Source organism: Gracilinanus agilis, chromosome 6 (assembly GCF_016433145.1).
Source record: "Gracilinanus agilis isolate LMUSP501 chromosome 6, AgileGrace, whole genome shotgun sequence".
In the NCBI taxonomy this organism is placed as follows: Eukaryota; Metazoa; Chordata; class Mammalia; order Didelphimorphia; family Didelphidae; genus Gracilinanus; species Gracilinanus agilis.
The window spans coordinates 16,091,413-16,116,172 of NC_058135.1; the positions used below are offsets into that span (position 1 = coordinate 16,091,413).

The window sequence follows — 24,760 nt, forward strand, 5'->3', positions numbered from 1 at the left end:
CCTTCCTTCCTTCCTTCCTTCCTCTTCCTTCCTTTCTCTGTCTCTGTCTCTCTATATATATCTTTCTCTTTCTCCCTTACCTTCTGTCTTAAAAGAAATACTGTAGGGGGCAGCTGGGTAGCTCAGTGGATGGAGAGCCAGGCCTAGAGACGGGAGGTCCTAGGTTCAAATCTGGCCTCAGACACTTCCCAGCTGTGTGACCCTGGGCAAGTCGCTTGACCCCCATTGCCTACCCTTACCATTCTTCCACTTAAGAACCAATACACAGTATTGACTCCAAGACGCAAGGTAAAGGTTTAAAAAAAAAAAAAGAAATACTGTGTATTGGTTCCAAGGCAGAAGAACAGTAAGGGCTAGGCAATGAGGATTAAAAGACTTGCCCAGGGTCATACGACTAGAAAGTATCTCAGGCCAGATTTGAACCCAGGACCTCCAATCTCTGGGCCTAGTTCTTAGTCCACTGAGCCATGCCCTCATTCCTCTTAATGCCAGTGCCTTCCCTCTGCTGAGTATTTTCTCTTTATCCTGTATTTAACTTATTTGTGCCTATGTGTTTACTTGTAGGCTGTGGGCTCCCTGAGGACAAGGACTGTTTCCCCCTTTCTTTGGGTCTACAGCAGGTTAGACTTAAGGCCTTAACAGTGCCTGGCACATACCAGCTTAATAAAAACCATTATTGACAAAACGAATGTGGGAAAAAAGCATTTACTAAGGGCTTCCTCTGTGCCCAGAATTGAGGATTCTGTCACAAAAGTGAAGACCATCCCTGCCTACAAGGAGCTTATGTTCCTGGGGGAATAGTGACTGGTCTTGGAGGAGGGGCATAAGGGATGTTACTAACAGGGATGATATGTATGTTGACATACCCCATCCAGGAACAATGGCAGAATTGACTCAATCATGGCCTTAGACCTAGAGAGCTTAGAGGTGGGTATAGAATGGCCAGCAAAGGCTGTGTCTAGGCTGTGGAGGTGTCTGGAGAAGAGGGAGTGAAGAATGGCTGGGGCCAGGGGACATTGTCACCCATCAGGAGGCTTGACATCCCTTTTGTGGAGAGGATCCAATCTCGCTGAGGTCTGGGGGAGAGAAGGATGGACATTGGTGTGGAGCTTAAACGCCACAGAGTGTAACAGACTGATAGAAGCATTGTTGTTGTCATGAGGACAATCAGGGAACAATCTGCATGCCAGGCACTGGGCCAAGGACTGGGGCTTGAATGAAAGGTCCCAAGTGGTCTGTGCTGAGGGGCTCCGTGGACAGAGCGCCAGGCCTGAAGTCAGGAGGTCCTGGGTTCAAATTTGGCCTCAGACGCTTTCTAGCTGTGTGATCCTAATCCCCATCCCCTATCCCTCACCACTCTTCTGCCTTGGAAGTAGATACTTAGTCCTGATTGTAAGACCGAAGGTAAGGCTGGGCTGTGGGCTCACCCAGTGCCCCGCGGCTAGTCTCAGAGAGATGGACGGTCTGAACCCTGCCGTTTGGCATTCTCCATAAAAGGATGTTTCTTTTTTCATGCTTATTTATGTATTCTGAAATGCTGCTTGCCCCCCCTTTGGGAATAGTGGACCAGAGGAACTCAAACAGAGGCTTCATTTGCTTCTTGAAGAAGCTGTGAGCGGCCTCTCGCCTCGCTGCAGCTTCCCTGGGCATCCTGGGGGTGGTTGAGAGAGGAGAATACCAGCGTCTCAGCCCCGCTCCTGGGGCATCTCGGGTTTGGGCCTTCAGGGGGCCCTTATTCCCCTCTTGATGCCGATGGTGATCTGGGATCGTTTAGCCAGAAGACAAATGTGAGTCCTACTCCAGAGTTCTCCGAGAAGCAAAGAGCCTTTAAGAGAGCCTGAGAAGGAGGAAGGGGGCCTCAAGGCCTGAGCCCCTCGTGGGCTAGGCGAGGAAAGATGTGGCCGTGGATCCCTATGGATACCCCAGAGCACTTCCTCCTCCTCTTCCTCCTCAGTGATATTTATATAGGCTTACTAAGTGCAAGGCACTGTGTAAGCACCTTGCAATTCTTATCTCATTTGATCCTCATAACAACCCTAGGAGGTGGGGGCTATTATGACTCCCATTTTACAGATGAGAAAACTAAGGCAAATAGGCTTAGGTGACTTGCTTAGTGTCTGAGGCCATATTTGACTTCAGGTCTTCCAAGGCTCTATCTACTTTGCCACCTAAGTGCTTCATCAAGAATGAGGGAAGGGCTATCAACAATTTGGAAATAGGTCTTGATCAATGACACATGTTAAAACCAGTGGAAATGCACATTGGCTATGGGGGGTGGGGAGGAGGTTGGGGGCTGAAGGGGAAAGTAGGAGCGTGAATCATGTAACCATGTTAAAAATGAATATTAATAAATGTTTTTAAAAAAAAAAGAATGAGGGAAGGGGGCAGCTGGGTAGCTCAGTGGATGGAGAGTCAGGCCTAGAGACGGGAGGTCCTGGGTTCAAATCTGGCCTCAGACACTTCCCAGCTGTGTGACCCTGGGCAAGTCACTTGACCCCCATTGCCTACCCTTACCACTCTTCTGCCTTGCAGCCAATACACAGTATTGATTCTAAGACGGAAGGTAAGGTAAAAAGTTAAAAAGTTAAAAAAATAAAATAAAGAATGAGGGAAATTTCAAGAAAAGGCATGCTCCTTCCCCAAATCCTCTCCTGTGTCTGTTTATGAACAGACATTATAATAGACTCTACTCATATCTTTACCCACCCCCTCACCTCCCTGTTTTTGGCAACCTGAATTTTTGTCTCAGTCACAAAAAGTAGGTAATCTAGAGATAAATATAAATTTAACTTAAGACAGAAAGCTAAACATCTGCCTAAATGGTAGGAATTTTCCTAATTGGGGGCTCCAAGCTATTTGATTATACTTCTAACTTTTTGTTTAAAATAAACTTGATAAAAGAGCACAGGAAGGGGTCCTGGTGACCTGAAATTATTTTAACATTTATTTTATTTTTGTTTTATTTTTTAGCATCATTTTAACATATTCAGCCTGTTCCTAGGTTTAAAAAATCAACTAATTGTTGTAACTAAGTGTGTAACTGAGTGTAACTGATTAAACCCCCAGAAATAAAGTGGTAGGGAGGAGAGGTTCATGATGAATATCAAGTATCCATTGGCCAACTATACCCACCCTTCTCAGCAGTTTGCATGACAACTAGCATCATTATTAGCCTTTTTTTAAAATGAGAAAAATGAAGCTTTGAGAGCCCCAACTTGAAAAATCACTTGTCCATGCTCTTCCAGCCTGGGGGTACGTGAGATGGGTTTAGAATGTGGCTCCTGACCAACCCTATCATGTCCACTCTCTGTCCACAGAGTATGTCACTATGATCCGGCTCCTCCCAACATGTAGCAGTTTGTAGTTAATTGGATTAGCATCTCACATTTAAGTACCACCCTCAGTTAATAGTTATACTCCAGAAACTGGGGGATCCAGGGCTTACTCTGCCCAGGACCAAGAGACATGTTAAGTCTGCCTTTGTTTTGTGGGTTGCCATGTTCTTGGACAGCAGACCTCACATGCTTCAGGAACACGCAGAGTCGTGGGCATGAGGAGGGCTGCAGCCTTCTTTAGGTTTTCAGCACCCTTGGCTAAATCCCTTTAAACTCACTCAGCTGTATCCTAAGCTTTAGAAGCATTCGAGCTTATTAGCTCCTTGGCTACATGTTCAGGGTAGAGCCCTGGCCATCTGTTTGCATGAGAATTAATTTCTGAAGAACCAGGAGAGGAGGAGGAAGGGTGTTGTACAAGTGACCCATGTCACAAACCATCCCTGGTATTTTCCTCTAAGCCTAAGTGACAGGGAGAATCCTGTGTGACATTGCTTCAAAACAAAGCAAATTAGCATGAGCTGGAAACAAAATAAAAAATTAGGAAACAGTTACTGACCATATTCTTTCAACTTATCCTTTTTTAAAAATTGACAAGCATTTAGTTTCTTTCCCTCTTATTCATAATTAAAAAAATTTTTTTTTCATTTTTCATTTTGAATTTTTCATTATGAGTTCATCTCTCTGTCAGGAAATATGCTGCCTCCATGAAGCCTCTAGTATTATGATTATTTATTGCATTGATCAGACTTCTTAGGTCTTTCAAATTTGTGTTCACTTCATTGTATTCATGTTCGTTCTCTTGGTTTTATTCACTTCCTTCTGCATCCGTTCATACAAGTCTTTCCAGGGTTCTCAGAAACATCTCTTGCTTCATTTCTTACAGCACAGTGGTCATGTTCATAGACCATAATTTATTCAGCCATTCCCCAAGTGATGGGCACCCACTCAAGTTTACTATCACAGAAAAAGCCATTATAAATCTTTTTGTATATATAGATCCTTTTCCTCTTTGACTTCTCAGGGTTCTAAGTTAGCACAGCTTAGCAGTAACTTTGAGGGCAACGTTCCACTTTCCAGAATGGCTGCCCTATTTCACAGTTCCACCACAGTTGCATCAGTATGCCTGCTTTCTCACAACCTTCCCCACATTTGTTATTTTCTTTTTTTTTGAGGCAGCTAGCTGGCAGCTAAGTGGTGCAGAGGAAAGAGTATGAGGCCTAGAGTCAGGAAGACCCAAGTTCCAATCCAGCCTCAGACTGTAACTAGTTATGTGACCTTGGGCAAGTCACATAACCTCATTTGCTTCAGTTTTCTCATTTATAAAATGAGCTGGAGAACAAAATGGCCAACCATTTTAGTATCTTTGCTAAGAAAACACCAAACAGGGTCAAAGAAGAATTGGACACAACTGAAAGGACTGAACAACAGTGTTACATCAAAAATCTGGCGTAATATCTAGAATATTTGGCTTGGAATCAGGACAACCTGATTTGAATCCTTCCTCACACATTTACTAGCTGTGTGACCCTGGGCAAGTCACTTAACCTCCTTAACCTCTATCTCCCTCAGTTTCCTCATTTGTAAAATAGGGACAATAGTAGAATCTACCTCTCAGGGTTGTTATGAAGATCAAGAGAGATAACAATGTCAAGTGCTTTGCATACCCTAAAATGCCATATAAAAGCTAGATAATTATTTTCAACTTTACCAATCTGGTGGGAGTGAGTGAGACAGACATAGCCCTAGTAGTGGTAATGCTGGGTCAGAGGATATGCATAGTTTTATGGCCCTGTGGGTGTGGTTCCATCCTGCTCACCAGAATGGTTGTATCAGTTCACAGTTCCATCAACATTGTATTAGTGATCCAATTTTCCCATATCCTTCCCAATATTTGTCATTTTTCTTTTTTGGTCATGTTAGCCAATCTGATAGTGTAAGGTGGTATCTCAGAGTTGTTTTAATTTGCATTTCTCTAATCAATAGTGATTTGGAGAATTTTTTTCACACAATTATAAATAATTTAAATTCCTTCATCTGAGAACTGCCTGGTCATATTTTTTGACCATTTATCAATTGAGGAATGTTTTGTATTCTTATAAATTTGACTCAGTTCTCTGTATATTTGAGAAATGAAAGCTTTTGTCAGAAACTCTTGCTATAAATTCCCACCCTCCAATTTGTTGTTTCCCTTCCAATCTTGGTTACATTGATTTTATTTGTACAAAACTTTTAAATTTAATGTTACCAAAAGCATTAATTTCACTTTTCACAATGCTCTTTATGTCTTTTTTGGTCATAAATTCTTTCCTTTTCCATAAGTCTGACAGGTAAACTATTCTATGTTCCCCTGATTTGTTTGTGGTATTGCCCTTTATTTCTAGAGTAAGTATTCTGTTTTGACTCTATTCTGGTATATGGTGTAAGATGTTGGACTATGCCTAGTGTCTGCCATACTATTTGCCAGTTTTCAAAGCAGTTTTTGTCAGATAGTGAGTTCTTCTCCCCAAAGTTTGGATCTTTGGGTTTATTGAACACTAGGTTACTAAGATCATTAACTATTGTGTGACGATTACCTAAACATAGTCCATTGATCTACTACTCTATATCTTTTTTTTTTAAAACCCTTGTACTTTGGTGTATTGTCTCATAGGTGGAAGATTGGTAAGGGTGGGCAATGGGGGTCAGGTGACTTGCCCAGGGTCACACAGCTGGGAAGTGGCTGAGGCCAGATTTGAACCTAGGACCTCCTGTCTCTAGGCCTGACTCTCAATCCACTGAGCCACCCAGCTGCCCCCTACTACTCTATATCTTAACTAGTATCAGATTGTTTTGACAATTATCACTTTATAGTATAGTTTGAGAACTGGTATGCTTAGGTTTCCTTCCTTCATATTTTTTCATTAATTGCCTCTACCTTATTTATAATATGATCTTTTAGGTCTAAATCAAGTGACCACTTGGGAGTATGGTGTGAATTGTTGGTCTCTGTCTATTTTTAAGACTTGTTCAAAAAGTCTTGAGTAAAGGTGCCAGAGACTTGCCCACCGGCTCTCCCAGCATTCCTTCTCCAAGTCCAGAATCCCTCACTCCTCCCCCAGAGAGCTTCTTGGAAAATGGGTATTCTTTGTTCTCCATCAGTTATGTAGTTGGTGCATGAAACTGCCTTCAGATGGCTCTGATGAGACTTTGAACCAGAAAATGTCTTGGCAATAACCACTGAACCTCTTCTATCCTCTCTAGGTTTTGGAGCGGAATGTATAACCGCTTTGAAAAGGGCATGCAACCTCGACAGTCAGTTACCGATTACCTGATGGCTGTGAAAGAGGAAACACAGCAACTGGAGGAGGAACTGCAGGTCTTAGAAGAGGTAACACGGACCTGAAGCCAGTGGCTTTTTTTGGCCATCATACCTTCTCTTGTGGATGGCCAACAAGTCTCTCCATGGCCTCGTCTGCCCTCCTTCTTCCATCCTGTATGTCACCAGGAGACTCACTCCAAGGCTGCTGTCACAGGGCATGCTGTATCCTGCTTGTGACCTCTCTGCCTGCCTTGGGAGAGTCATTTACTCATCCTGCCTCTTCATTCTCCTTATCTAACCTTACTCTCGATTCCTTCTCCCCATCCCCAACCCCACTCGCTCTGTGATTGTCAACTGATCAGTTACACCAATATGGCCCCCCGTTCAAAAACTTCACTACCATTGCTCTTGCCTCCCTTTGCCCGAGTAGTCCAATGAGCCTCCCTCCCTTCCTTCCTCCCTTTTCTCAGCGCCATCATCATCACCTCTATGTTAATGACTAAATAGACATCTTCCTTCTTCATTCCTTGCCCAAGCTCCAATCCCTTCCTAATTTTCCTGTTTCCCTTGAGGGTGAGATTATCCCTCCAGTTACTCAGGTTCTCAATCCTGGAGTCACCCATCCTTTTCCTCACCCCTCATTTCCCATCACTAACCAAGTCTTACCAAGTCTAGCTCCCATCACCTCTCACCTGATCTCCATATTAACTCTTCAGATTGGATCCTTGCATCCCTCTCCTCTCCTCTCCTTTCTAAATCATCTTCCAGATCATGCTCAAGAATCTTCAGTGGCTGCCTATTGCCTCCAGAATCAAAAATCAGCTCGGAAGTGAAGAACTCCCGGATTTGTCTCTAGCCACTGTTCTAGGCTGACCTTCAGTTTTTGTCTTTGTGTCCCCAGTTCCTAGAGAGTGAAGGACACAAAGTGGGCCCTTAATATGTGCTTTTGGTTTCTCCAGTTGTAGCCAGGTTGGTCTTACTTGGCCTTAACTGTAGGGGACTTGGAGCTTCTAATTTTGTAGAAGCTCCCCCTTAGCTGGCAATGTCCTCCCACTTTGCTGCTGATTCTTAGAACCCTTAGCTTCGTTCAAAGCTGGGCTTACATGCCCCCTCCTTCAGGAAGCTTTCCCTGATTCCTACCCTTCTAGGGGTTGAGGCTCTTCCCTCCTACCTAATCTTATGCTTCCTTACTTAGAATGTGTCTGGAGGGCAGAGACTGCTTCTTGTTTGTCTCCATATCTTCCCCTACCCCAACACACACACACACCTGGCACAGAGTAAGTGTTCAATAAACATTTGCTGACTTGACACTAAAAATACTTTCAGACCTGATATTATTCCTCCTTGTGTGGTCTGTGCTTCTGTCTGCTCAGATGGAATCAGAGAATCCCTCCAGCATCAGTGAGCACTTATTATGTACCTACTGTGTGCCGGATACAAAGCAAAACCAGTTCAGCCAATATTTATCCTGGACTCACTAAAGGCGAGCTCCTGAGATAGAAAGGACCAAAATGCCAACATCCCTTCCCCTAGGAGGCTTCTATTCTCTGCCGGGTTGTTACTGGATGGAAGAAGAGAGACACAGACACATATTTTAAGGTGGCGGTGGGCTCTCAGGGGATTGGGCAAAGAACGGGAAAATACTTAGGGAAGCCAAGATTCCAGAGGACTTGTAAGTCTGCTCTTATGTGAAAGTGGGCATAAACTCACTGTGCAATGAGGGGAATTTCCAAGGACAGATTTAAGCTTGATAGAAAGACTTCCTATCAATTAGAGCTAACCAGAAGTAGAACAGGCTGCCCTGGGAGTCCTGGGTTCTGGGTTCTGGGGCTAATTTTTAGAGGTGGGAGAAGTCTTCACCTCTGGGTCCCATTGGCTAGCAAATGCCCTCAAAATGGGTTATTCTGGTAGACAGGCATTCACAGCAGAGAAGGGAGAGGCTCGAGCATGTGTAAAACTTGCCCATTCTTGCAAAACTTATCAAGGGCTGGAAGTACAGATGACCGAGGCTTGCCAGGACTCTCCTAGAGGGAAGCGGGTACTTGCCCAGACCTGTAAAAGGTGCTCCGTGCCAACCATGAGTGGCTCTGTAAGGACCCATGTCTGTGGATCGGTTCTTGACAGAGGCCTCAAGCATTACATCCCCGAAGTAAACCACCTCTGTTGGAATATCTCTGAGAAATAAGGAAACCAATAAGAATTTCCCCAAATAAGTCAGAGAGGGAGGCCCAAAATCTCACGGAGTGTTGTTCAGTATACTCTTGGAACAGTACATGTCTGTGGGTGTGTACTTATTAGTGATTCTGGGCACGTTCCTTAACTTCTGCCTCAGTTACCTTAACTGCAAAATGGGGATGGTAACAGCATCTCCTAGGGTTGCCATGAGGATCAAATGAGATCATATTTGTAAAGTGCTTTTTGCAAACCTTTAAGCTCCTGAAAAATGCTTGATTGTTATTAGCTATTATATAGAAATATAAAAGGCACTGAGTTAAAATACTTGGAAGGCTGCCCTGTAAGAAAAGGATCTGACGTTCTTTTTGGAGGGAGGGAAACCGCTTGATGCAGTATTGCAGTTTTTAAGGTTTTTTTATTTTAATAACACATTTTCACCCAAGTTTTCCAAAATTATATGATCCATAATGCCGACCTCTCATCTTCCCTCCCCTCTCCCGGAGCTGACAATGGAATGTAGGTCCTACGTGTATTTTGATGTAGTATTGTTGACAAGTGGAATGGGAATCTTCATGGTTGTTGGTCGAGGTCACCAGTTTCTGCGTTGTCAGCAGTCATAGATCTTCAAGTCAAGACTTGAATGGGGGTCAAATGGGGTAGTGCGTTGCTGGGGTTTAACCCTTTGGGCTGAATTTCTTTGACTGTGAAAGCCAGGCGTCCTTTCTAGTCCTTTCCTTGAGTCAGAGTGGATAGGCATAAAGAGAAAATTTCCATCACCCCAAACTGAAATGTTTTTCTTTTTAGAGGCTGGAAAAAATCCACAAGATTCCCTTGAGCCACACACCCGGGAAGAGAGAGAGCAAATGTTCCGGGCTGTCTGCCTTGACAACCCCCAGTGTAGTGAACATCCCTCAGGACTCCAGTGGCCATCTAAAGCCATCGCCCTCTCGGAGCCCTTCCCAAGGAGATGATGATTCCGCCCTGATTCTCACTCAGGAGAACTTGAAGAGCTCAGATCCTGATCTCTCCGCCAACAGTGACCAGGAGTCTGGGGTAGAGGACTTGAGCTGCCGCTCCCCGAGTGGAGGTGAGTGCTTGCCCAGTGAAGACAGTGGCAAGGACCCTGATCCTGATGAGGCTGTGTTCCTCACTGCCTGAGTCCCCGTGAGCCAAAGGACTGCCAGAAACAGGAAACATTTCCTGCAAGAGGGGAGTCGTGCAATCCCAAATGGAATGGCCAAGGAGAGTGGGAAATGGGGTCATGTAGCCAGGGTTGTGAACTTTAATAGAAAATTGCCTTTGGCCTTTCCAAATGGCAGAAGACTTCCTCCCCCCTCTCCCCCCCTTCTAGGTATCATATGAAAATCAAGGTAGAGAAATAAATTTGTAAACATAAATCATAGGACACGGGGAACTGGGATTCAAGTAGAAAACACCCACGGTAACTGCCTTTTCACATTTGATTTATGAATTCTAGGTCACATACCACTTAAACTTCTTTTTAAATCCTTGAAAACAAGTCTAAGGAACTATTAATAATGATCACACATGGACTTTGGAAAACCATTTGGAAAATTCTCCAAAAAGAGGTCCTGATGGAGAACAAGAGGAAAAGTTCTGAGACACAAAATGGGGGGCAACAGGGGAGGATAGGAGAGAAAGAAGAAAAGGAAAGACCTGGCAACATGAACCAATTCAGCAAACATCAAGTGCCTACTGGTTACAGGGCACGAGGGCTATTATCTTCAAGTAACCGACTAATAGGGAGCCAGTCTATAAGCAAGTGAGCAAATACAAGCTTATTGAAGGGGAAAGAGAGCCCTAACACCTGGGGGATGGGGGAGAGGTCCAGGAAGGATTCCTAGTGGATGTAGCACCAGAGCTGAGCCTTGAATGCATTTCAGGAATGGGGACTGAGTTTGGAAAAATGCAGATGCAGAAAATGGAATATCAAGTTTATTAGGCTCATGGGAAACAAGGCTGGAAGAGATGGGTTGGAATCGGCTTAGGGGGTACCAGTTAAATGCTAGGTGGAGGAATTTGTATTTTTATCCTAGGGGCAATAGGGATTCAGAGCAGGTTTTAGAGCACAGGCCCCTGGTGCTTTGGGAAGCTTTTTGGCAGCTGACAGAAAACAGGAAAACCTAAGGAGGCAATCCAGGCAAGAGATGAGAAGGGTGACTGTGACTAAGAAGCTGTGTTGTGGAGGGAGTCCAGGATGACCACCAGGCTGACTTCATAAGGAAGAGAGAGATGGAGTTAGACACTGATGAGAATTCTGGTCAGAGGTTATTAGCAGCAACCACTTTCCTCTTCTAAACTAGCCTACAGTGTTGGAGTCTGTGAGCTTGTCAAAGATGCTTTCAACATAGCTGGTACCCGGAAGGGCCGGAGCTTCTGAGGTATCCTGGTCTCAGCTCCTGCCTGGAGATGACTGCTTGGCTGCCTAAAGCAGGGCCTGGGATCAGAGGGATTAAGAGCTGACAGGGACCTTCTAGTCCCACCTGCCTTAGGTTATAGCTGGGGAGCTGGTAGGAAGCAGTGGTTGAAGGATTCTGTTGTGAATGCATTTAACGGATGACTTGAACAGCCACACTGAAATGAAAATCAGCAGCCTGTCTCCCCTCCCCTCCTCGTCTGGCCTTCATCAGTGGCAGCCGCATCACTCTAGGGCCATGATTCTTAACCCCAAACTCTGGAAAAGAAGCTTCTTGGAAATGAGACCCAAACCCACTCCACCCCATCAACTAGGTGAAGATGCCTCAGTGGCAGGGCTCCGCTTCAGCACATGCAGTCAGAGGTAACAACCATAAATCTGGCAGAAGCCCCTCAGCCTCCCCAGGATGGCGAATCCCCTCTCCCTGACCCCTTCCCCTTCACATCTAGAGGGAGCAGAAATGACATACACTGTAGATGAATGGAACTTCATCTTTTGTTACAAGAATTCTAGCTATCAACAAACAGGTGGGAAGAAATTTGAGGGCAGAGTGGCCAGAAAGTCCTACCGTGCTAGGTGGTACTTGATTTAGCCAAGTCTGGTGTCAGAAGGGATGACACATGGCTCCTTGCCGAGTCCCCGGATCAGAGAAGGGGGTGCCGACACCCTCCAAAAGCAGGGAGAGCCATGTAGATTTTGTTAGCACTGGCTTCAGGAACCTAAGGCTTACCTGGGCCCCTGGGAGGCGAGGGGGCAGTGGAGAGGGGCTCCGGGGTGTTCTTCATTCTGGATGCATCTTGTACAGTTCCGCAATCCCTAGTTCGGTTTTGTTATTTTCTAATCCTAAACCTTTTAACACCTGAGATTCCATTCTTGTATGCTTTCTACCTCTTGCTTCCTCTGGGCTCCCCCAGATCACACTGACTCCTTCGGTTTTTCCTTGCAGAATGTTTTCCGGTCCTTTTTGTTGCTCTCTTGGGGCTCTCTCAGTTCTTTGTCTTCTTTCTAAAATACAGCCAAGCTCTGGTCTGTGTGGGCAAAGCTAATCAGAGGCACCACAGGTGATGCCTGGGTCTAGTAGGTGACAAGCTCCTTCGTGATGTATCCCAAAACTAGGATAGTCTGGGATGATGATGGCCAACTCTAAAGACAGACGCTTGCTTTGGAAGCCTGGATTGACCAGTATCAACCCGAGTCATACTGAAGTGTCATAATCTTGGTAAATGGCCTATTTGTAAAAGGTAGTTTGTCTAGTTTTCACTGTCATCTACAGAGAAAAATGTGAACTGTAGATTCAGAAAGCCTGGGAGTCTCATTTAGGTTGGGTGGTTATGCTGACTGGCAAGCTGCTGTTTGGGTGGATGTTTTAAATTGCATTTAAAGACATATTTCACTATTTTTGATTTCTACATAAAACGATTCTGCAAAATGTGAAAGGAAAAAAACAGTGAAGCCGTTCCCCCCCCCCCCTGCCTTTTTAAAGGCTGGATGGGACTAAGGGCCCAGAGAAAGAGCCCAATGAGACGGCTGTGACTAATGGAAGCCCTTATTTACCCCCAGATGTATTCGTTTCCCATGAAGCCAAGTTACCATAAGCTTCTGAGCAGTTCCCCAATGTTAAAGTCGATTGAACCTTGGTTAATTTTAAATGTCTGTCTTGTCATGTATACAGTATGGATCCTATGTTCTACAATAAACCCTTAAGATACACTGAAGGCATTGACAACTTTGGATCACCCAAGACCCCACATTATTATTCTGGGCAGGCCAAGGACCCCTTTTTCTGAGGGAGGAGGTTATTCCTTCCTCAGCCTGGCAGCCAGGACCTTCTGGATGCTGTCTCCAGTTTCCTCAGGAATTAGGCCAGTCAGGCCCAGTCTTAATGCATTCAGGCCTGGAACTCGATAACAGAGATTCAGCTTTTCAACAAAGTCCCACTGTCTTACTTCTGTGAGGCACTAGGCAGACTTCAGACTGATTTTCCAGGCCCAAAGCCAAAAGGCCAGGTAGCGGCCAGAAACTGCATTCAGGGTTGCCAGTGATTTTCAGGAGGCTGTGTAAAGATGGCAGGTGCTGGTGAGGGCAACCATTCAAATGGAGGCCCCCCAAGAGGGCTTGTGGGGCGTATTCTACATGAAGAAGTTAAATTCTTCATGCCAGGAAATGTAACAAGTCCAACAGTCTTGTGTGAAGGATGGAGGGCACAGGGGAAAGGACCGTGGCCTAGAAGCGATTCCTCAGGAGAGCATTCTCCTCAAAGCTCAATTTCCCATAATTCTCAGAACTCCACTGGCGAGAATGAAACATGTACAAAGGCACAAAGTGCTAGCCAGAGGAAGCCAGGCTGTTTTTATAAGCAGTATCACCTTACTGGCCTGAGCCTCACATTGCAGATAGCCCCGATGGATCTACAGTGGCAGTACAATCCTAGTCCCCCAAGTCCAAGCATGCCTCAGGGATGATCAGATGGGATCCATCCTGCTCTGCTTAGGGAGTCTTTTCACCCCTGAAACCTTTAAAAGTGGTCCCCTAGGGTCATCTAGGTGGCTCAGTGGATAGAACCAGGCCTGGCAAAGAGAGGTCCTGGCCTGATACTTCCTAGCTGTGTGACCCTGGGCAAGTCAACCCAATTGCTTAGCCCTTGCTGCTCTTCTGCCTTGGTACCAGTTCTAAGGAAGGAAAGGGTTTAAACAATATAAGTTGCCCTGCTTGTCCCGAGCGGCCCAAGATCCTAATCCTGGCTATCATTAACCTTGATCCAGCCTGGCATTTCTTCTCTGAAGGAGGGCGAATGGTATCAGGAAAGCAGGATGGCCATATTCTTTGGCCCCTTACCCAGCAATGTTTTCATTTGAAACAATTTAAGACAATAAGCAATGTACCTTTGATCCTGTGGTGGTGAAGACTTGCAGACGTGCTCTGGGCTATTGAAATACTGGCATCTCTAACCTTAGCCACTTTGCTAACTTGGCCCTTCTTGACAGTGGCCAAGAGCCTCTAGTCACTTCCACCTACTGGCTATCAGGAAGCTGAACTCCTGTGAAACGTTGTGGCTAAACCCAAGCTCGGAGAAGGGAGGCCAGACCAAGTGCCTCCACTTCCCAGAGCCCAGGGTTGAGAACAGCTCTTTCTCAAGGGCAGCACTATCATAGGATCAGTCAATCCACTCATCCCTAGTTAGAACTGGCCTGCGGTGAGCCTGACTCCTGCCCACTCTACTCCACCTCCACTCTGGAGAGGGCTGATGCAAAGCAGCAGGAGGCTCATTCATGCTCAAAAGGGACATCATCCAAGTTTTCCTGCCCTATATATCCATCCATCCATTAAAGCTCAGCTAGTCAAAGAATAAAGACTCAGAGGCTAAAAAGATCTGAATAGGAGTTTCCTCTTTATCATCCCTCATCCTGTCTGTGCTTAAAGTGAGGGAGGGGAACCCTATACCTCAAGGACAGCCCATCTCCCTTGTGGATGGCTCTAAGAGTCAGGAAGATGATCTGAGGTGCCAAGCCTAAACTGGCTGCTTTGCACCTCTTGTTACTGTTCCTGGTTCTGCCCTCTGGAAACCAGAGCTGACCATAGGCACTGGGGCTCTGATTCTTCAGGTGTGATGTGGCATAAGGCCAAGGGCCTTCACATCCTTGATATCTGATGTTCATGTACATCGCCTTGCCAGCCCTGAGCCCCACACCTCCTGCTAATGGCTCTTTGGCTGTGGGGTCACACACACCACCTCTTACAATCTATTAGTGGGCCCGATTTGTTCCACAAGAAGTCATAGGAACAGGACAGTCAAGGCTGAAAGGCCCACTTTCATGGTATAGCGCTGGGGTTGAGAATGACAAAAGGGAACAAATGCAGTTAATCCTTCATAAGAAAAGTATACATGATTTTTATTCATTCAGGAGATCACAGAGCCGAGTGTTCGAGTCCAACCTCTCACTTTACACATGTGGGCACATCCTCCCAGAGATGCCCACAGCACCTCCTCTACAAAGTGAGGTCCACAGAGGGCCTGGGCCTGACCTCAGGTCATCCAGCAAGACTGGCTGAGGCAGCAGCACCAGCTCCTCTGGCTTCAAATTCAGGAATCACCTGCCTGCCACCCCACATGGCTCTCCCTTGGTCTCCAATTAGAGGTAAAACTCATTGATGACAGAGGTTAGAGAAGAAATGTTTGGCTTGTCTATGTCCAAAGGGTCCCTCTTGTAATGAGCCTTTTAGAAGATCCATTCCAAACGAACAAAGCTCTCAAGGCAAACAAACCAGCCTGGCTGGTCATCCTGGATGGCTTCCTGAATATGTGATTTGCATGGGGCTTTTGTCCTGGGTACAGCTTTCCTATAGAACATCAAACCGATACATCTGCAGAGCAGACACTGGCTTCAGAATCATTCATTGGATCTTTTGGGATTTCAAAGGTATGGTGGGTCCTTCTCCCTGCACAGGCATGGATTGTACCTGGCCAGAAACACCCAATACAAAGAGAAAGCAGCCACNCCCACAACAGAGAGAACGCGGCGCCGGGGGGGGGGGGGGGGGGGCATCCAGCCTCCTGGGGATGAGCTGCCTCTTGGAGCTCTGTGAGGCTGGTCCCTGGAGGACTGAGGGACAGCTACCTTGCCAGGGTCAGGCTGGGCTGGCTCCTAGCAGGGGCCACATGAACATGGAGTTCATGCTCCAAACTAAGAGTTACCACCATGCCACTGTGACCTGCCAGATGGCTCTATATTGATTAAAAGCTGAACATATTGGCATGACCACTTAGGGACAAAATTTTTCCAGTAAAGGGAATGTGATATTTTAATGACCATTCCCCCAAAAAGCAACTCTAAAAAAAAAGGTTGTAGGAGGAAAAAAAACAACCCCCCCCCAGATTTTCTTTATAAATAAACCAGTCCATTTCAGTTAAAAATATGAATTTACAAGAATATGAATTTATAAAACACTCGCCTTTATCCAAAATTCCATGCATAGATATTTAATCTCTAATAAGCAGGGAGTAGCAGCAGAAACTTAAATATAAGAGACTTTATCAACAATAAATACAAAGGATATTTTTAGTGCAAAGAGTGCAGAAGAATTTCTCAAACCAAGATAATAAAAGGCATCCTAATTGGTGCAGAATCAGGCCCAGCTCTACACAACGGCTACAGTTAATCTCTACTACACAATACAACCATTAGGATGAGATGCCTGTTTGAAAATCACATCGATTGAAAATGTGCTTAATTGGGATTGTTCATTATTCTCTTGGCAATTCATGTATTCAGGAAGATCTGCAAAGAAAAAAAGCCCTTAAAATGTACTTGAAAAGACACTTCAGACGAGATGGATGACAACTAGCTTGTTCCCTCGTGAAGAACCTTCTCCAACAACCCAGAAGCACTTAGTGAATGTCTTCTTGGCAACGTCCTAAGCCCTGTGGCCTGCCAAGAGGGTGGGCCTGGGGCTGCTCTAGTGGAGACAGAAACGTGGAGAGAAGGGCTCCAGAATCCTCTGGGGTGTGTGTACCAGGGGAGAGGGGCTCCAGAATCCAGGGTGTGTGTGTGTGTGTGAGAAAACCCCTCTTTGTATGGCCACAGCTCTTCCCCATACGGTGGAAGGGTCTAAGGGAAAGCACAGGATGAAACACTTACTAGAGAGGAGCATGAAACTGGGTGTGTGTGGCCATTGCCTGCTGAAGCTTCTCCTCTTTGGCTCTTCGACAATGGCAAATCTAAAGGGGAACACAGAGAAGGCCCATTGTCATCTTTCCCATCCCTAAGTCATGACAGCTCGGCCCCCAAACTGGAGAAGCAATAGATGTGCTTAAAAGCCGTGTGAAGGATGATCATCCCTTCACCTTCGCCATTCCAGAGGAGAAAAGCTCCTCCTCCTCTCTCCAAGTCTCTCTGTGCTTAAAATAAAACCTAAGCGATTCTCTGCAACTATGAAGATGAAGGCAAACTTTGTTTCCCTCTGCAGTCAATTAAGAGGGGGCTGAGGGGATGGGTCTCCACAAAGGATACCACATTGCTCAGGGCCTATTTCTCATTCAATGTAAACTACAGGGGGGGAGTCCAAGCTCACTTGGGAGGTTCTTGAGGACATCCTGGGTCAGCAATGTCTGACTTCCATTCCACTCCAACAGTGGAGCAGGGGACCCTGACGGAGAGACTGGATTGCCCCTCTAGCCTCTGCCAACTAGGGAAAGACAGGGCAGGACTCTGCCTTGAACTGACAGTATCAATTCTAAAACAGAAGGTAAGAGCTTTTTTTTTTAAAGCTCATTTAATTAATTAATTTAGGGCATTTTCCCATGTGGTTACATGAATCATGTTCTTTCCCTCTCCTCCTCCCACTCCACTCCTGTAGCCAATGAGCAATTCCACCGGGTTTTACATGTGTTATTGAGCAAGACCTATTTCCATATTATTGATATTTACACTGGGGTGATGATTTAGAGGCTACATCCTGATCATAGCCCCCTCGAACCCTGTGATCAAGCAGTCGTTTTTAGAAGGTAAAGGTTTTAAAAAAGGGGGCTCAGAGGTTGCCAGACTCACCAAACACATGCATGCATGCCCCTCCCTGTCCCTCAGTGCCCAGCCCAGTGGTCCTTGGTGAGCAGGCCATGGTAGCATACTGGTACGTACGGTTCGCTTTTCCATGAAGCTGCTGAGAAAATCATCTATTTCCATTTTGCCCTCGAGGAAATCCTCTGCAAGGGTGTCTGACTCTTCTTCGGCCTCATGGGCTGCTACCTTCAGTCTCGCCTGGAGGGCGCTTGCACTGCAGCTCTGAAAGAGAAATGGAAACTGGAGGATCAGAGGCCCACGTCTAGACAGCAAAGAACTGCTCTCTCTAGTGCCTGGGCTGAGGTTCCTCTCAGGTGACAGCATCAATGACTCTCCAAACCTGGGTCCTGTTTGCTCCTCGCTTTCTAAAAGGTGAGACAGGATGGAAATCACATCTCACTCCATGTGTCACCTAGTCCACTTGGGGAGTCTCAAACACCTGGACCTGAGGGTCTGACACCTTCCTTATCCAACAGCCCAGAGGGGTTTGTGCATATGTGTGCATGCTCCTTTCATCAGACCTTCCAGAAAGAAGAGTCAAAAGCCATTTGAAACGTAGTTACGTTTCCTCAAAGATGGGGTACCAAGGATTCAATGAAGCATTAATGGGCAAGGGAAGAGCAAGAATACAAACTTGTGAAATGACCTCCCTCTCTCCCTTAAAAAACAGGAGGTCAGAGGGGGGCTGAGATCTCATGGAGCTCTATGTCTGTGCTCTAGTCAATTAGGGTCTCTGGAAAGGCTTCCTGGAGGAAGGACAAGAGATGGCCGTGCCATGGAAGGCCAACAGAACAGAGACCAGTGAACTGCAAAAGAGGATGTAGGAGGGAGGGCCTCCAAAGCCAGGATGGACATGTCTGATTATATCTCAGAGAGCAGAAAGCTCCGACGGGCTGGACACATCCAGATGCTACAGAGGTTCAATCGACAGGGCTTAGTGATTCCTTCTCCATGGAGGGGGGGGGACAATTGATGAGCTAAAGATGATGAAGACAGAGCCGTGAACAGAAACAGGGAAGTTTGCAAACAAGCTGGGCTTGCAGGCAGATTGCCAGGATCATCATGGATACCAGGAGTCTGAACATATGTACACACACAGATGTAGAACACACACATTACATATGTCTGCCATCTACAGAGACACAGATGAGCCTACAAGAGCTGGTCAGACCGTCAAGGAAGGCAGATATCAGTAAGGGAAGTGGGCCCAGCCTCAGGGATGCTCACACTGAGTGGGCAGGCCTCAGACAATGACTAAGAGGGCACTGCCAGGACAACTGAGGAAAAACAGTGTTCCCTACTCCAAAAAGGGTAAAGTGTCTAATTGGGCACCAGTTCACAGTAAGTGTACCTCTTGGGTAAGACTCAAGTGAAAGCCACTGCCCTCTGGGGCCTTACAGAACAAGAGACAACGCACACACACTGGCTAAATGTAAACCCACAATGGAGACACAAGCAAAACTCAGAGTAAGGCACCAACAACTAGGGGATGGGATAGAGGGAGGAGGCCTTAAAGGGCCCCATGCTAAATGTGGCCCTTGAGCTGAGGGATCCTCAAGACTTGCCAGAATGAAACCTGGAGGCCAAAACATGGTTATGAACCAGTCTATTTTATTCAAAAGGGACATTTCTGATGTCTCTCAGGTCCCTTCTAACTCTAAATCCCACGGCCCCAAGGTAACCCTTTGCACATTACCCTTCAGGATCTCCCACTAGCAGAGTTTCAATACTCTAGACTTTGGCATCAGGCTATCCCATAGCATCAAGTTGCAACAAGTTTTGTAGCCAGCCAACAGGTCACCTATGGCGAAGGTCTACTGAAACTCTAGAAGCCTCAAGTGGCAGCTCCATGGCTCAGTGGATAGAAAGCTAGGTCTGGAGTTGGGAGGATCCGAGTTCATGACGATTCCTAGTTGCCTGATCCTGAGCAAGTTCACTTAAACTCATTTGCCTAAGCCTTGTCCTTCTGTCTTAAGAGTTGTTACTAAAATAGAATGTAAGGGTTTAAAAAAAAAAAAAAAAAAAAAAAAAAAGAACCCTGTCCTCTAAAATACCCAGAGTGAGGGCCTTTCATCTGAAGAGAAAGAATGCTAACCCCATGATTCTTTTTAAATAAGATCCCAGTTATCATAATTAGTCAATATTCAGACACAATAAATAATTAATTTTGGACAATGCTTAATTAATGAGAATTATATTAAGACTAGAAATCCAGTAATTAGGTTTTGTAAGGAAAAAGTATAAATTATGCAGTAAATTTAGCTACTTTCTCCTTTTCTCATAAGCTAGCATTGCAATAGGATGTGATTCATCAAGTAAGCAGAAAGCTTATGATGAGTGGTGGGGGCCTTGGAAATGTGCTGAACCCTTGTCCAAGGGACACTGCTAGCATATCAACTTGAAGGTCATCCCAACCAACCAAGACTCAATAAGAAGCTGAGACACCTCTTCCAAGAAGATAACACTCAACCATTGCTAGAAAATATATCTCCCTTCCATCATCTCTAATTGTATCATCCACCTATTGTATATATTTTCATAGAATCCACAATTTAAAATTTTGCTTGAGAAAAATTTCAGGGAAAGAAGTTTGCTAACTCCTTGAATCCAGAAAATGAACTGTTTGGAGAAAGATGCCTACAGAAACCTACACTGCATCAAGAAGATCCAGAATGACCTTTGGGGTGCAATTGATTGAACTTCTGAAGGGGGTTAAAAACGCTGTTATTCTGAATGTACACTCTTATGCCAAAGGGGGCTGCCCCCTAATTGGCTTTTTGTCAATGTGCCTAGCAAACATTGACTTTGCTTTCTCTCTCTTCTATTTCCCTCTTATTTCTAACTATTGTAGTTTCCTTTTAGAAGGTGCAATATTGTATACAATATTGTATATGTAGTTAGAAGATTTTTAGAGGTATAAGCCTATTATGTTAAATGATAAAGTGGGGAGACTAGTCTTCCAAATGATCACAGGAGGGGATTGTGAAAATGGGATTAACTTTCCCCTATCCATTTTTAGATTTAATCACAAGAAGCATATACACCCCACTTGCAGTTTTTTGCCTTCAAACTTGGCCCTGGAGGAGCTCTGGCTGGGGACCTTGGACTGCTCTTCGATTTCTCCCCCTTAGAACCACCATCTGGGTGACTGAAAAAGGTTGATTCCCGTTCCTGGTTTTTCTGGAAGTACTAGCTTCCGGAGAAGCCCTTGCTTGGAGGAGGCCTCGTGGCTAGAACCCTTGTTTAATTTACCTTTGGGCCCCTCTTTGCTGGGGCCTCTGAAGTCCTGCCTGGTTCAGACCCAGCGAGAGTAATTATCTACTCTCTCTCATTTCCTGACTTTCACTCTTTCTCCTTTTGTAAATAAAACTACCATAAAAAGTCATTCTGACGAGTAATATTTTCGGTGACCACATTTTTATACATTTAGTACAACATTTAATTTTTAACCCTTATACCACTGAGACTAGGACTGGTGGTCAACTCTGGGGGTGGGATATTGAATGATAAAATATTAGGGTATAAAAGAAAACTCATTCAGTTGTCTTAGCCAAGAGAAAATCTAATCACCCAGCTCTGCTGTGAGATACTGATCTCTCTCAATAACCTGTTATTGGCTTGGAACTTTGCCTCTTTGTTTTATTTCAAGATTGGCTGAAAATATTAGCCATACATCTTCCCAGGCTACAGTAAGAGTTTCTGATGATGATAAGAAAGGAAAGCTAAAATGAGACCAACAGGCCTGAAGTCAGTCATCTTAAACCCCAAATCCCACAACAGATAAAGAGATGTAAAGAAATACCTCGCTCAGTTCATGCTGTCTCTGCATCTTCTTTTCAAAGCCCGATTTCATCTGAGTGAGGAGTTCATACTAAAGAATCAAAGAAAAACATGTTGGGCATTTGTTTTCTTTTCTTGTCCTTTCTTTCTTTCTTTCTTTCTTTCTTCAGGAAAATCAACAACTGACCTTGTCTAGGACCGTCTGCCTTTTAGCTTCCAGGTTGGGCTCTAGAAGGAGATTTTTTCCTGTAAAATCAAGCCAGTTTTTAAGCCAGCACAGAATGCAATTCTCCAGGAACCCAAATTGGGGGAGAGGCCAGACTTACGGGCAAGGTCCTCGATGCTCTTTACCAGGTCATCCTTGTCAGTGATGACTTGCTTCAGCTGAGGCAGAGTTGAGAACTGTTCCAGGAATGCTTCCTCTTGTTCATTCATATCTGTTAATTGTGACAGGCTGGGAGCACACAGGGAAAACCCATCAAGACCATTGACCCACACTGAGTAAGTAGATCAGCCAATCCTTCCTTCCCTTGCTGCTAGGGATCTCCTAATGACTCCCTGGGGCAATGGACTTTTCTGAGCATCCATCTCTTGGAGCTTTCTGAACTTCTGATTCCATGCACCAGCCTCTCCTCTTTTTCTTTGAATAGTTATGAGACTGCTCTCTCTCCCTGGCATCTTGCCTCTCACAGAGCTGCACCCAAGCTCTATCCTAGCACCTCTCCCCCTCCTCTCCCACTCTAGGTGCCTAATTTAATGGCTACCTTTTAATTCTCCCTCTCCCTCCCCTCTGCAGCCTTGGACACTGCTGGTCATCCATCCTTTCTTCTGATTAAATTAATTAAAAGTCACCCTCTGATTAAATTAAGTTGCAGCTTCCCCACCCTCTGAATGAGTTAAGATAGTGGGGATAGAGGGGGCAGCTGGGTAGCTCAGTGGAGTGAGAGTCAGGCCTAGAGACAGGAGGTCCTAGCCACTTCCCAGCTGTGTGACCCTGGGCAAGTCACTTGATCCCCATTGCCCACCCTTACCAATCTTCCACCTATGAGACAATACACCGAAGTACAAGGATTTAAAAAAAAAAAAAAAGAACCATTCATTTAAAAAAAAAAAAAAAAAAAAGATAGTGGGGATAGAGAGGACCGGGAATGCATACTCTGAAGCCATTCTAAAGCACTCCTGACTCCCTAGCATCTGGAAGATCCACCTCTTTCCCAGAGTGAGAATAGAATCCTCCAATGGGAGGGGCTTTGGAAAGGGACATCTCTAAAAGATGGAAGGACTTTGGGGGTGGGAATGGAGAAAGAGAAGGTATGTATGATCCAGTTCTTGGAGAGTTGCTAAGGCAAATGCAAACTACACATGGCCAGAGGTCTTTACTTTCTCTGACCCACTTTTTTATTACTTAATAAATAATTATACATTAAGGTACAGTCTCCAGAGAATTTTAATCTTAACAGCTCTGCCCTAGGCTGCCCTCTCTCCCAGTTCAGACTTTTGGCTCTGCTTGCTTGGCCTATTGAAAAAGCCTTCTAATTGGCTTCCTTCCTCAAAGTTCTCCCTACTCAAATACATTCTCTACAAAGTTTCCAAAGTGATCTTCCCAAATTCCAGGTCTGCTGATGTCACTCCACTGCTCCATGAACCCTAAGGGCTTTCTAGGATGTTGAGGCCCAGGCCCTAGAAAATCCTTCTTCAGCCAGCTTCTTCCTTTCTTTTCCAGATTTATTATTATACTTTATTCTCCTTCATGCATTCCTTGCCTTTCCTTACACCATCTATCAGTGTGGAGGGAATACAGGGGAAACAATGCTGGCTTGGGAATTAAAGGATTCAAGTGCCAATCCACCTTTTGATGGCTACTGCCTGTGTCACTATGAGCCACACATAACATAGGAAGTAGCCCAAAAGTAGCAACAGGTCATATTTCTAGCCCAGGTCAGTAGAGGGAAAGAGACAGCCAAAAATGCCATGGCAAGAGAAACATGAAAAGGAAAATCTATCTGAGCATCTGGAAGGGGCTGTACAAAAGGGAAGTATTTACATTTTAAAAGGAAGAAACAACCATCCCCCCAGAAGCCTAAGGTTATTAAGGATTATGGAAGGAATTATATAAGACAGTGGGGTCGGGAGTGTTTTGTTATATTCTGATGAGTTTAAAAGAAAGAAGAGGGGAGAAAAAAAATCTTTCTATCTCATATAATCAAGATGCACAAGAAGACTACTGCCCCTGGATCCTTCTCACTTTCCTATGAACTAGTTCAGTGATGGGCAAACTATTCCCTGCAAGCCAGATCCGGGCTGTAGTTTTCCCATCACTGCCTTAAGCAGTGGACTACGCCCCCACATCCAGATGTAGTGATTAGGGAATTGTTTGATTTAGAATCACTGAGACATGTAGAGTATGATTGGATAGAAGAATGTTCAGTATTGAGAAGAAAGCACCAAATAAATTCAATATATGTACCAAACTGCATATCATCTAAATACTAAAAGGAAGAATTAAACAAGTTAGAAGGAAAAATACCCAGAAAAATATAATAGTTGGGCTGCTCAATCCCTTCAGACCTAGATAAATCCAAAGAAATAAACAATAAAGAACTTAGAGAACTGAATAAAACTTTAGAAAAACTAGATATGATAAGACCTCTGGCAATTAACTAACGAGAACAGAAAATTTACATCTTTCTTAGCTGTACATGGCACTTTTATAAAAACAAGTCATCTCTTGGGGCACAAGAATGTCACAAATAAAGAAAAGAAGAATTACATACATCCTTTACTTTACTACAATGCAAGAAAACTTATATTTGGTAAAGAATACCTTAAGAAATAAAAAGAATTGTTGATTAAATAAATTGAGCCTAAAAAATTAGTGAGTAAAAAAAATCATAGAAACCATAGATAAGTTCAAAGAAAATGTCAACAATGAGAAAATATATAGAAATTATGAGATATATCCAATTAAGTCCTTAAGGACACTTTTGTTAAGGAGAGAGAGAAACCCAACAATGAATTGGGTATACAATGGAAAAAAGGCCAGTCAGAAAACCAAAACAGAAATTCTGAAAACCAAAATATAAGTGGACAAAATGAAAACATAAAAAAATTATATATATACATACATATATATATATATATATATATAGAGAGAGAGAGAGAGAGAGAGAGAGAGCGC

General features: G+C 44.6%; 2 protein-coding genes across 7 annotated transcripts in view; one reads left to right on the forward strand and one right to left on the reverse strand.

The window, feature by feature from the left end:
• MTMR7 (myotubularin related protein 7) overlaps positions 1-10,219 on the forward strand; it is a 67,066-nt gene extending 56,847 nt beyond the window's left edge. The window contains exons 10-11 of the mRNA XM_044681129.1: positions 6,576-6,702; positions 9,613-10,219. Of these exons, the coding sequence (XP_044537064.1) occupies positions 6,576-6,702; positions 9,613-9,966 (481 nt within the window). The 3' untranslated portion in view covers positions 9,967-10,219. The remainder of the gene's footprint in view (positions 1-6,575; positions 6,703-9,612) is intronic.
• A 4,891-nt stretch (positions 10,220-15,110) lies between these two features.
• VPS37A (VPS37A subunit of ESCRT-I) overlaps positions 15,111-24,760 on the reverse strand; it is a 34,276-nt gene continuing 24,626 nt past the window's right edge. For 2 of the 6 annotated variants that reach the window (XM_044681197.1, XM_044681201.1), the window contains 5 exons: positions 21,909-22,036; positions 21,770-21,828; positions 21,605-21,673; positions 17,881-18,024; positions 16,881-16,961 (listed from right to left, as the gene is read on the reverse strand). In XM_044681197.1, the coding sequence (XP_044537132.1) occupies positions 16,881-16,961; positions 17,881-18,024; positions 21,605-21,673; positions 21,770-21,828; positions 21,909-22,036 (481 nt within the window). Of the gene's footprint in view, positions 15,608-16,207; positions 16,522-16,880; positions 16,962-17,880; positions 18,025-21,604; positions 21,674-21,769; positions 21,829-21,908; positions 22,037-24,760 lie in introns of those variants that run through there. The other 4 variants (XM_044681198.1, XM_044681199.1, XM_044681194.1 and 1 more) reach the window with 4 other exon arrangements.